The sequence below is a fragment of the Oncorhynchus gorbuscha genome, linkage group LG08 (genome assembly GCF_021184085.1).
Source record: "Oncorhynchus gorbuscha isolate QuinsamMale2020 ecotype Even-year linkage group LG08, OgorEven_v1.0, whole genome shotgun sequence".
NCBI classification, from domain to species: domain Eukaryota; kingdom Metazoa; phylum Chordata; class Actinopteri; order Salmoniformes; family Salmonidae; genus Oncorhynchus; species Oncorhynchus gorbuscha.
The window spans coordinates 12,942,910-12,955,137 of NC_060180.1; the positions used below are offsets into that span (position 1 = coordinate 12,942,910).

The following is a 12,228-nucleotide window of genomic DNA, read 5'->3' on the forward strand; positions in this document are numbered from 1 at the left end:
TGTCCTCACCAGGGTCTTGACCATACTGCAATTTGGCGTAGAAACCCACTTCAGTGGGCAAATGCTCCCCTTCGATGGTCACTGGCATGCTTGAGAAGTGTGCTGTTCAAATTTTCAACTGTACCGGGCAGATGTGTAAGGCATACAGCGTGTATGGCGTCGTATGACAAGCAGTTTGCTGGGTGCTCCATGGTGGCGGTTGGGTTATGGTATGGGCAGGTATGATAGCGTGAAGAGATCCTGAGGCCCATTGTCGTGCCATCACCTCGTTTCAGCATAATAATGCACAGCTCCATGTCGCAAGGATCTGTACACAATTCCTCGAAGCTGAAAATGTGCCAGTTCTCTCATGGCTGCATACTCACCAGACATATCACCAATTGAGCATGTTTGGGATGCTATTGATGGTTGTGTACGACAGCTTGTTCCAGTTCCCGCCAATATCCAGCAACTTGGCACAGCCACTGAAGAGGAGTGAGACAACACCCCACAGGCCACAATCAACAGTCTGATCAAATCAAATCAAATATTATTTGTCACGAGCGCTGAATACAACAGCTGTAGACCTTACAGTGAAATGCTTACTTACAGGCTCTAACCAATAGTGCAATAAAGGTATTAGGTGAACAATAGATATGTAAAGAAATAAAACAACAGTAAAAAGACAGGCTATATACAGTAGCGAGACTATAAAAGTGGCGAGGCTACATACAGACACCGGTTAATCAGGCTGATTGAGGTAGTATGTACATGTAGATATGGTTAAAGTGACTATATATGAAGGCATATATGATGAACAGAGAGTAGCAGTAACGTAAAAGAGGGGTTGGTGGGTGGTGGGTGGCAGGACAAAATGCAGATAGCCGTTTAGCCAATGTGTGGGAGCACTGGTTGGTCGTATGTACATGAATGTATAGTTAAAGTGACTATGAATATATGATAAACAGAGAGTAGCAGCAGGGTAAAAAGAGGGGTCCGGGTAGCCATTAGATTACCTGTTCAGGAGTCTTATGGCTTGGGGGTAAAAACTGTTGAGAAGCCTTTTGTCCTAGACTTGGCACTCTGGTACCGCTTGCCATGCGGTAGTAGAGAGAACAGTCCATGACTGGGGTGGCTGGGGTCTTTTTTTTAGGGCCTTTCTCTGACACCGTCTGGTGTAGAGGTCCTGGATGGCAGGCAGCTTAGCCCCAGTGATGTACTGGGCCATACGCACTTCCCTCTGTAGCGCCTTGCGGTCGGAAGCCGAGCAATTGCCGTACCAGGCAGTGATGTAACCAGATGCTCTCAATGTTGCAGCTGTAGAACCTTTTGAGGATCTCAGGATCTATGCCAAATATTTTTAGTTTCCTGAGGGGGAATAGGCTTTGTCGTGCCCTCTTCACGACTGTCTTGGTGTGTTTGGACCATTCTAGTTTTTTGTTGATGTGAACACTAAGGAACTTGAATCTCTCAACCTGCTCCACTACAGCCCCGTCGATGAGAATGGGGGCGTGCTTCGTTCTCCTTTTCCTGTAGTCCACAATCATCTCCTTAGTCTTGGCTATGTTGAGGGATAGGTTGTTATTCTGGCACCACCCGGCCAGGTCTCTGACCTTTCTCCCTATAGGCTGTCTTGTCATTCATTGTCGGTGATCAGGCCTACCACTGTTGTGTTGTCTGCAAACTTAAGGATGGTGTTGGAGTCGTGCCTGGTCATGGGTGAACAGAGAGTACAGGAGGGGACTGAGCACGCACCCCTGGGGAGCTCCAGTGTTGAGGATCAGCGTGGCAGATGTGTTGCTACCTACCCTCACCACCTGGGGGCGGCCCGTCAAGAAGTCCAGGATCCAATTGCAGAGGGAGGTATTTAGTCCCAGGATCCTTAGCTTAGTGATGAACTTTGAGGGTACTATGGTGTTGAACGCTGAGCTGTAGTCAATGAATAGCATTCTCACATATGTGTTCCTTTTGTCCAGGTGGGAAAGGGAAGTGGGGAGTGCAATAGAGATTAGAGATCGACAGCATCGTCTGTGGATTTGTTTGGGCGGATTGCAAATTGGAGTGTGTCTAGTGTTTCTGGGATTATGGAGTTGATGTGAGCCACTACCAACCTTTCAAATCACTTCATAGCTACGGACGTGAGTGCTATTGGTCTGTAGTCATTTAGGCAGGTTGCCTTTGTGTTCTCGGGCATAGGGACTATGGTCCCTGTTTGTGGAGAACATGTGATCTAGAATTCCTTTCCCTCTGGTTGCACATTTAACATGTTGATAGTAATTTGGTAGAACTGATTTAATTTTCCCTGCATTAACGTCTCTGACCACTAGGAGCACCACCTCTGGGTGAGTGGTATCCTGTTTGCTTATTTCCTTATACAGCTGACTGAGTGCGGTCTTAGTGCCAGCATATGTCTGTGGTTTTAAATAAACAGCCACAAAAAGTAGAGCTGGAAACTCTCTAGGCAAGTAGTGTTGCCTGCAATTTATCACAATATACTCTACTTTAAGCGAGCAAAATCTAGAGACCTCCATAGATTTCGTGCACCAGTCGTCGTTTACAAATATGCACAGACCGCCCCCCCCTCGTCTTACCGGAGTGTGCTGTTCTATCTTGCCAGTGCAGCGTATATCCCGCTAGCTGAATATGTGAAGGAGATGTGTCGCACTGGATGAGATAAATGGTAGTCACACCAGATACTGACTGGTTTTCTGATCCACGTCCCTACAATAAGATGCATATCTGTATTCCCAGTCATGTGAAATCCATAGATTAATTGAATTAATTTAAATTGACTGATTTCCTTATATGAACTGTAACTCAGTAAAATCTTTAAAATTGTTGCATGTTGCGTTTTTATTTTTGTTCAGTGTAAATAATGTCGCACTATCCCTTTAAACATTTATCAGCTTTGTGCATTGTCCAAAAGAACAATATAGTTTAAGGGAGACAAAAATGTCTCCTATTGATTACTGCTAGTTGGCTACCATGGTTATCATCATCATCTTCATCATTAATATCGTACTGGCCCTCCACATACAAATCAATTTTTGTAATACTTGTAGTTTCTGACATAGTTGGTCCAGCCACCACTTCCTCCTGCTGTTTGTTTATGTGTGTGTGCTTTGGAGAAAATCTCAGTAAGATATTTTAAAACAAAGTTAAAGATGTCTGTTGGGATGAATTACAGTCTTAACATCTATGGCTTCAAATGTACCATGATAAACTGTCCATTATAAGTAGCAGTAAATATTTTTATTTACTCTTCCTTCAAATATTTATCAGCTTTGTGCATTGTCCAAAACAACAATATCATATTAAGGGAAGAAAACAAATCCTTTTGATTACTGCTAGTTGGCTACTGCGGTTATGGTCATCATCATCATCATCCTCACCCTTAATATTGTACTGGCCTTCCCCATTGGAGAACTGGTTTTAGAAGGTTCACACATACAAAAAATAATAACTGTAATGGTCACATAACTCTCTACTCACCCTATACCCCACCCCTCTCCCCCACTCACCCTATACCCCACCTCTCACACCCACTCACCCTATACCCCACCCCTCTCCCCCACTCACCCTATACCCCACCTCTCACACCCACTCACCCTATACCCCACCCCTCTCCCCCACTCACCCTATACCCCACCTCTCACACCCACTCACCCTATACCCCACCCCTCTCCCCCACTCACCCTATACCCCACCTCTCACACCCACTCACCCTATACCCCACCTCTCACACCCACTCACCCTATACCCCACCCCTCTCCCCCACTCACCATATACCCCACCTCTCACACCCACTCACCCTATACCCCACCTCTCACACCCACTTACTGGCCTTCCCCATTGGAGAACTGGTTTTAGAAGGTTCACACATACAAAAAATAATAACTGTAATGGTCACATAACCCTCTACTCACCCTATACCCCACCCCTCTCCCCCACTCACCCTATACCCCACCTCTCACACCCACTCACCCTATACCCCACCCCTCTCCCCCACTCACCCTATACCCCACCTCTCACACCCACTCACCCTATACCCCACCTCTCCCCCACTCACCCTATACCCCACCTCTCTTTCCCACTCACCCTATAACCCACCTCTTTCCCACACTCACCCTATACCCTACCCCTTTCCCCCACTCACCCTCTACCCACCCCTTTCCCCCACTCACCCTATACTCCACCCCTTTCCCCCACTCACCCTATACTCCACTCCTTTCCCCCATTCACCCTATACCCCACCCCTTTCCACACTCAGCCTATACCCTAACCCTTTCCCCCACTCACCCTATACCCATCCCTTTCCCCCACTCACCCTATACTCCACCCCTTTCCCCCACTCACCCTATACCCCACCCCTTTCCCACTCACCCTATACCCTAACCCTTTCCCCCATTCACCCTATACCCCAACCCTTTCCACACTCACCCTATACCCAAACCCTTTCCCCCAACCACCCTATACCCTACCCCTTTCCCCCACTCACCCCCTATACCCACCCCTCCCCTATCCCCCACTCACCCTATACTCCACCCCTTTCCCCCACTCACCCTATACCCCACCCCTTTCCCCCACTCACCCTATACCCTAACCCTTTCCCCCACTCACCCAATCCCCACCCCTCTCCACACTCACCCTATACCCAACCCCTTTCCCACAACCACCCTATACACCACCCCTTTCCCCCACTCACCCCTTACCCACCCCTTCCCCCACCCACCCTATCCCCCACTCACCCTATATTCCACCCCTTTCCCACACTCACCCCCTATACCCTACCCCTTTCCCCCTATCCCCCACTCACCCTATACCCACCCCTTTTCCCCACTCACCCAATCCTCCACCCCTCTCCCCCACTCACCCTATCCACCACCCCTTTCCCACACTCACCCTATACACCACCCCTTTCCCCCACTCACCCTATACTCCACCCCTTCCCCCACTTCACCCTATACCCCACCCCTTTCCCCCACTCACCCTATATTCCACCCCTTTCCCCCACTCACCCCCTTACCCTACCCCTTTCCCCCTATCCCCCACTCACCCTATACTCCACCCCTTTCCCCCACTCACCCTATACTCCACCCCTCTCCCCCACTCACCCTATACACCACCCTTTCCCACACTCACCCTAAACCCCACCCCTTTCCCCCACTCACCCTATACACCACCCTTTCCCACATACACCACCCCTTTCCCACACTCACCCTATACTCCACCCCTTCCCCCACTCACCCTTTCCACCACCCCTTTCCCCCACTCACCCTATATTCCACCCCTTTCCCCCACTCACCCTATACCCTACCCCTTTCCCCTATCCCCCACTCACCCTATAATCCACCCCTTTCCCCCACTCACCCTATACTCCACCCCTTTCCCCCACTCACCCTATACACCACCCCTTTCCCCCACTCACCCTATACCCCACCCCTTTCCCCCACTCACCCTATACACCACCCCTTTCCCCCACTCACCCTATACCCCACCCCTTTCCCCCACTCACCCAATACTCCACCCCCTTTCCCCCACTCACCCTTTCCCCACCACCCCTTTCCCCCACTCACCTCACCCTATACCCTAACCCTTTCCCCCACTCACCCTATACCCCACCCCTTTCCCCCACTCACCCTATACCACACCCCTTTCCCCCACTCACCCTATACACTACCCCTTTCCCCCACTCACCCTATACCCCACCCCTTTCCACACTCACCCTATACCCTAACCCTTTCCCCACTCACCCTATACCCTAACCCTTTCCCCCACTCACCCTATACCCCACCCCTTTCCACACTCACCCTATACCCTAACCCTTTCCCCCACTCACCCTATACCCTAACCCTTTCACCCACTCAACCTATACCCCACCCCTTTCCACAATCACCCTATACCCTAACCTTTTCCCTAACCTTTTCCCCCACTCACCCTATACCCCACCCCTTTCCACAATCACCCTATACCCTAACCCTTTCCCCCGCTCACCCTATACACCACCCCTTTCCACCACTTACCCTATACACCACCCCTTTCCCCCACTCACCCTATACCCTACCCCTCTCCCCCACTCACCCTATACCCTACCCCTTTCCCCCACTCACCCTATACTCCACCCTTTCCCCCACTCACCCTATACACCACCCCTTTACCACACTCACCCTTACCCCACCCCTTTCCCCCTCTCCCCCACTCACCCTGTACTCCACCCCTCTCCCCCACTCACCCTATACCCTACCCCTCTCCCCCACTCACCCTATAACCTACCCCTTTCCCCCACTCACCCTATACTCCACCCCTTTCCCCCACTCACCCTATACACCACCCCTTTCCCCCACTCACCCTATACACCACCCCTTTCCCCCACTCACCCTATACCCCACCTCTCACACCCACTCACCCTATAACCCACCTCTTTCCACACTCACCCTATACCCTACCCCTTTCCCACACTCACCCTATACCCTACCCCTTTCCCCCACTCACCCTATACTCCACCCCTTTCCCCCACTCACCCTATACTCTACCCCTTTCCCCCACTCACCCTATACTCCACTCCTTTCCCCCATTCACCCTATACCCCACCCCTTTCCACACTCAGCCTATACCCTAACCCTTTCCCCCACTCACCCTATACCCTACCCCTTTCCCCCACTCACCCTATACTCCACCCCCTTTCCCCCACTCACCCTATCCACCCCTTTCCCCCACTCACCCTATACTCACTCCTTTCCCCATTCACCCTATACCCCACCCCTTTCCACATCAGCCTATACCCTAACCCTTTCCCCCACTCACCCTATACCCTACCCCTTTCCCCACTCACCCTATACTCCATCCCTTTCCCCACTCCCCCATTCACCCCTTTCCCCCACTCACCCCCACCCCTTTCCACACTCACCCTATACCCTAACCCTTTCCCCCACTCACCCTCTACCCCACCCCTTTCCACACTCACCCTATACCCAAACCCTTTCCCCCAACCACCCTATACACCGCCCCTTTCCCCCACTCACCCCCTTACCCTACCCCTTTCCCCCTATCCCCCACTCACCCTGTACTCCACCCCTTTCCCACACTCACCCTATACCCTACCCCTCTCCCCCACTCACCCTATACCCTACCCCTTTTCCCCACTCACCCAATCCTCCACCCCTCTCCCCCACTCACCCTATCCACCACCCCTTTCCCACACTCACCCTATACACCACCCCTTTCCCCCACTCACCCTATACTCCACCCCTTCCCCCACTCACCCTATACCCCACCCCTCTCCCCCACTCACCCTATATTCCACCCCTTTCCCCACTCACCCCTTACCCTACCCCTTTCCCCCTATCCCCCACTCACCCTATACTCCACCCCTTTCCCCCACTCACCCTATACTCCATCCCTCTCCCCCACTCACCCTATACACCACCCCTTTCCCACACTCACCCTAAACCCCACCCCTTTCCCCCACTCACCCTATACACCACCCCTTTCCCACACTCACCCTATACTCCACCCCTTCCCCCACTCACCCTATACCCCACCCCTTTCCCCCACTCACCCTATATTCCACCCCTTTCCCCCACTCACCCCCTTACCCTACCCCTTTCCCCTATCCCCCACTCACCCTATACTCCACCCCTTTCCCCCACTCACCCTATACTCCACCCCTCTCCCCCACTCACCCTATACACCACCCCTTTCCCACACTCACCCTATACCCCACCCCTTTCCCCCACTCACCCTATACACCACCCCTTTCCCACACTCACCCGATACCCCCACCCCTTTCCCCCACTCACCCAATACTCCACCCCTCTCCCCCACTCACCCTTTCCACCACCCCTTTCCCCCACTCACCCTATACCCTACCCCTCTCCCCCACTCACCCTATACCCTACCCCTTTCCCCCACTCACCCTATACACCACCCCTTTCCCCCACTCACCCTATACTCCACCCCTTTCCCCCACTCACCCTATACCCCACCCCTTTCCCCCACTCACCCTATACACCACCCCTTTCCCCACTCACCCTATACACCACCCCTTTCCCCCACTCACCCTATACCCCACCCCTTTCCCCCACTCACCCTATACCCCACCCCTTTCCCCCACTCACCCTATACACTACCCCTTTCCCCCACTCACCCTATACCCCACCCCTTTCCACACTCACCCTATACCCTAACCCTTTCCCCCACTCACCCTACCCTTTCCCCCACCACCCTTACCCCACCCCCCCACTCACCCTATACCCACCCCTTTCCCCCACTCACCCTATACCCTAACCCCTTTCCCCCACTCACCCTATACCCCACCCCTTTCCACACTCACCCTATACCCTAACCCTTTCCCCCACTCACCCTATACCCTAACCCTTTCCCCCACTCACCCTATACCCCACCCCCTTCACCCTATACCCACCACTTTCCCCCACTCACCCTAACCCTTTCCCCCCACTCACCTTTATACCCTAACCCTTTTCCCCCACTCACCCTATACCCACCCCTTCCCCCACTCAATCACCCCCTCCCCCACTCACCCTAACCCTTTCCCCCACTCACCCTATACACCACCCCTTTCCCCCACTCACCCTATACACCACCCCTTTCCCCCACTCACCCTATACACCACCCCTTTCCCCCACTCACCCTATACCCTACCCCTCTCCCCCACTCACCCTATACCCTACCCCTTTACCACACTCACCCTATACTCCACCCCTTTCCCCCACTCACCCTACACCACCCCTTTACCACACTCACCCTTACCCCACCCCTTTCCCCCTCTCCCCCACTCACCCTGTACTCCACCCCTCTCCCCCACTCACCCTATACCCTACCCCTCTCCCCCACTCACCCTATAACCTACCCCTTTCCCCCACTCACCCTATACTCCACCCCTTTCCCCCACTCACCCTATACACCACCCCTTTACCACACTCACCCTTACCCCACCCCTTTCCCCCACTCACCCTATACACCACCCCTTTCCCCCACTCACCCTATACACCACCCCTTTCCCCCACTCACCCTATACACCACCCCTTTCCCCCACTCACCCTATACTCCACCCATTTCCCCCACTCACCCTATACCCCACCCCTTTACCCACTAACCCTATACCCCACCCCTTTCCCCCACTCACCATAGTCAGCATCATAGAAGATGATGAACTTCTGCCAACGCAGCTCAGTGACCAGGGTGAGCATGACGTCGTTGAGGCGTACGGGCGGGCGGGCGGCCAGGGTGTAGCTCTCCCCGTCAGGACTTGGGTTGAGGTGGCAGGCGGTGCGAGGCGTGCCCTGGCCGTTTCTCTGAATAAACAGGTGGGGTATGTGCATGGCGTCGGTCAAGGACTGGAGGGCGTTGGCGGATGCACAGCCTGTAGATGTTACCAGTGCCAGTATGCCCTGGTTCATCAGCTCACAGGCTAAAGAGGGACAAGGATGAGAGGGACATGATGAGACAAACTTCAGACAATCCAATTAGACAGCATAGAGCACGTGGAACCAGTACTAGTCAAATGAAAGTAGTGCGTTCTGTTTGTAGAAATAACAAAGATAAAGATGGAGATAATAAAATGCCCCCTGAAGATCAACCTGTTGGAGAAGGGAATTTAGAAGGGACTTATGGCTTCAGAAATTATGTGAGGTGGAGGGGCCACAGTTAAAGGATAGGGCTCAGCAGTGCAGGACATTGTTAGGGTAGGACCCAGTAGGGCAAGGCAGGATATGGGCAGGGAAGGAACTGAGGGCACATACAGCCATGGGCATTGGGACAACAGGAAGAGGATGGGTGAAATGGCAGGTAAAGGATGGGTGAAATGGCAGGTAAAATGGCAGGTAAAACATCCCTTTAATATCAACAAAAAAATGCACAAGTACTACAGCAAGTTAAGTAATAAATCCCTCTTTCCCTTTTGCACCCCCTAACCCCTCCCCACCCCCACCACCACAGAAACATGTCATCCCTGAAATCTGTGTCACCCAGATTAACATACAAATCCATTTTTGTAATACTTGTAGTTTCTGACATAGTTGGTCCAGCCACCACTTCCTCCTGCTGTTTGTTTATGTGTGTGTGCTTTGGAGAAAATCTCAGTAAGATCTTTAAAAAAAGTTCAAGTTGTCTGTTGGGACGAATTACTGAGAGTAGAGTAAAATATTTATACAGAGTCTTAACATCTATGCCTTCAAATTTACCCTGATAAGCTGCCCATTATAAGTAGTAGTAAATATTTTATGAATGTTGCACATCTGTCAGGGAGTGTCTGGTTATGAAGTGTTATGAAGTATTGTGCTAGTTGTAAGGGTTGTAAATGAGCTTGGAGGCATTAAAACATATAAAATGTACATTTACCAGTGCTTGAAAGCTGCTGGCTGCCAAGTACACAAGTGGATGTCTTTGTTAAAATATCAAATAAAATGTATCGTCATAAGTTGAAGAAGTTTGGTTAGAGTGTAGGAGCTGTAGATCTTCCAAACTTCACACAATCTCACACTCTCACCTCCACACATAAACTCAAAGGAGACACTTACAGTATACGTCTAATTAACAGGGGACTCTCATTCAGTCTTAATAAGGCAGGAAACGTTCAGTCAACCAGGTCTTGGGTTAATGAATACTTGTCTTGCATCAATGAGTATAGTCAATGCACCTGATCATTTCATGAGTAAAAGTACTGCTCTCTGCCCCCATAAAATGTATAAATAGCTGTCCGGTCAACTAAACAGGTCCTCTCCCTTGCAGGCAGATTTTACACTGAATTTCAGAGTCTAGTATCACCAGAAAATATTCTGTGCAATCTAAAACTTCTGCAGCAAATTCCAGACTAGAGAAATGAGGAGCTTTATTTGTGGCTATTGGTAGAGCCGTATCTGTGTAGAGTTACAATCTATACATACCAAATATAATCCTCTACTACTAATCTTATTTGAACACGAGAAACATGATCACCACATTTGGAATTCAAGTCAACATTTGTCATATAGTCAACAGGCCTCTTTTTATCCTGTATCTGAGCACAAACAAAGCGCTAATGAAATGCAACAGTAATTAAATGTGTGCCCACTGTTTGTTAAAAATCACCCAATTAAGTGTAATCTCTTTGAAATGCTTAGAGAGGCTCGCATGCTCATAATGACGTGAAATCCAAAACAAAAGCATTACGATGCACAAAGACCAGCCACCTAGAACAATACAGAAGGTTAAACAATGACGAATGACTATAGAGCACGGAGTGTGGTTACGCATGACAAAATGGAGAAAGAAACTATAGCTGGACATAAGATGCATCAGAAATCAGGAAGATCAGCTATAGCAATGTTGCTCTGATCCGCCAAGCAGCACACAAGGATGGGGGGGCATAGGATGAGGAAGGGGGCGACTGTGGATGGAGTCATACTAGGATGCTGGCGTGGAGGGACTATTAATGTGACAAATGGGACATTTATCTGCCGACTCCCAGCACAGGACTACATTAAGCCATTGTAAATCAGGAGCACTGGGGCAACTAAAGAGCATGATGAGGGGTTGAAAATAGAGGAGGAAGAGTGAGAAAGAGAGAGTGAGGAGAGAGGGAGACAATCGGGGAGATATTAATGGAAATTCTTGAAATGACAGGACCAAAACCAGCAGGAGGGTGAGAGAAGGAAATGGGGGAAACAGAGAAATTGATGAGAGAGGGAGAGATGGACTTGACTACCAAACAAGCTACTTGGAGGCATTTAGGGGATTGAGGGACCTATTTTCCCAGAGGCACCTTCACATTCGAATGAATCACCCATGACCTGAACCCTCAGCAGCTCAAAGTGCCTTTGTACTCTCCACTGGCTTGGCAACCACCAGTTCAGTTGGACAGTTTAGTAGAGGAAGTCAGTGGTTGAAATTACAGCACAGAAAGTACAAAACATTTAAGTCAATATTACTTTTCTTAATTATTAGAATATAAAATCAAATTGTATTTGTCACATGCATGGACTCTGTGTGCAATAATCGTGTTTATTATCATTTTTGAATGACTACTTTATCTCTGTACCCCACACATACAATTATGTGTAAGGTACCTCAGTCAAGCAGTGAATTTCAAAAACAGATTCAACCACAAAGACCAGAGAGGTTTTCTAATGCATCGCACAGAAGGGCACCTATTGAGCAGCTGTAGACAAGAATCACTTTACCCCTACCTACATGTACAAATTACCTCGACTAAAGTGTACCCCCGCACATTGACTCAATAGTTTATTTAGT

General features: G+C 50.3%; 1 protein-coding gene across 1 annotated transcript in view; it reads right to left on the bottom strand.

Annotated features, from left to right (window-relative positions):
- The window catches only part of LOC124041217 (glutamate receptor ionotropic, delta-1-like), a 379,802-nt gene that overhangs the window by 139,436 nt on the left and 228,138 nt on the right, over positions 1–12,228 (bottom strand). Inside the window, exon 3 of the mRNA XM_046358554.1 lies at positions 9,125–9,409. Coding sequence (XP_046214510.1) covers positions 9,125–9,409 — 285 coding nt within the window. The remainder of the gene's footprint in view (positions 1–9,124; positions 9,410–12,228) is intronic.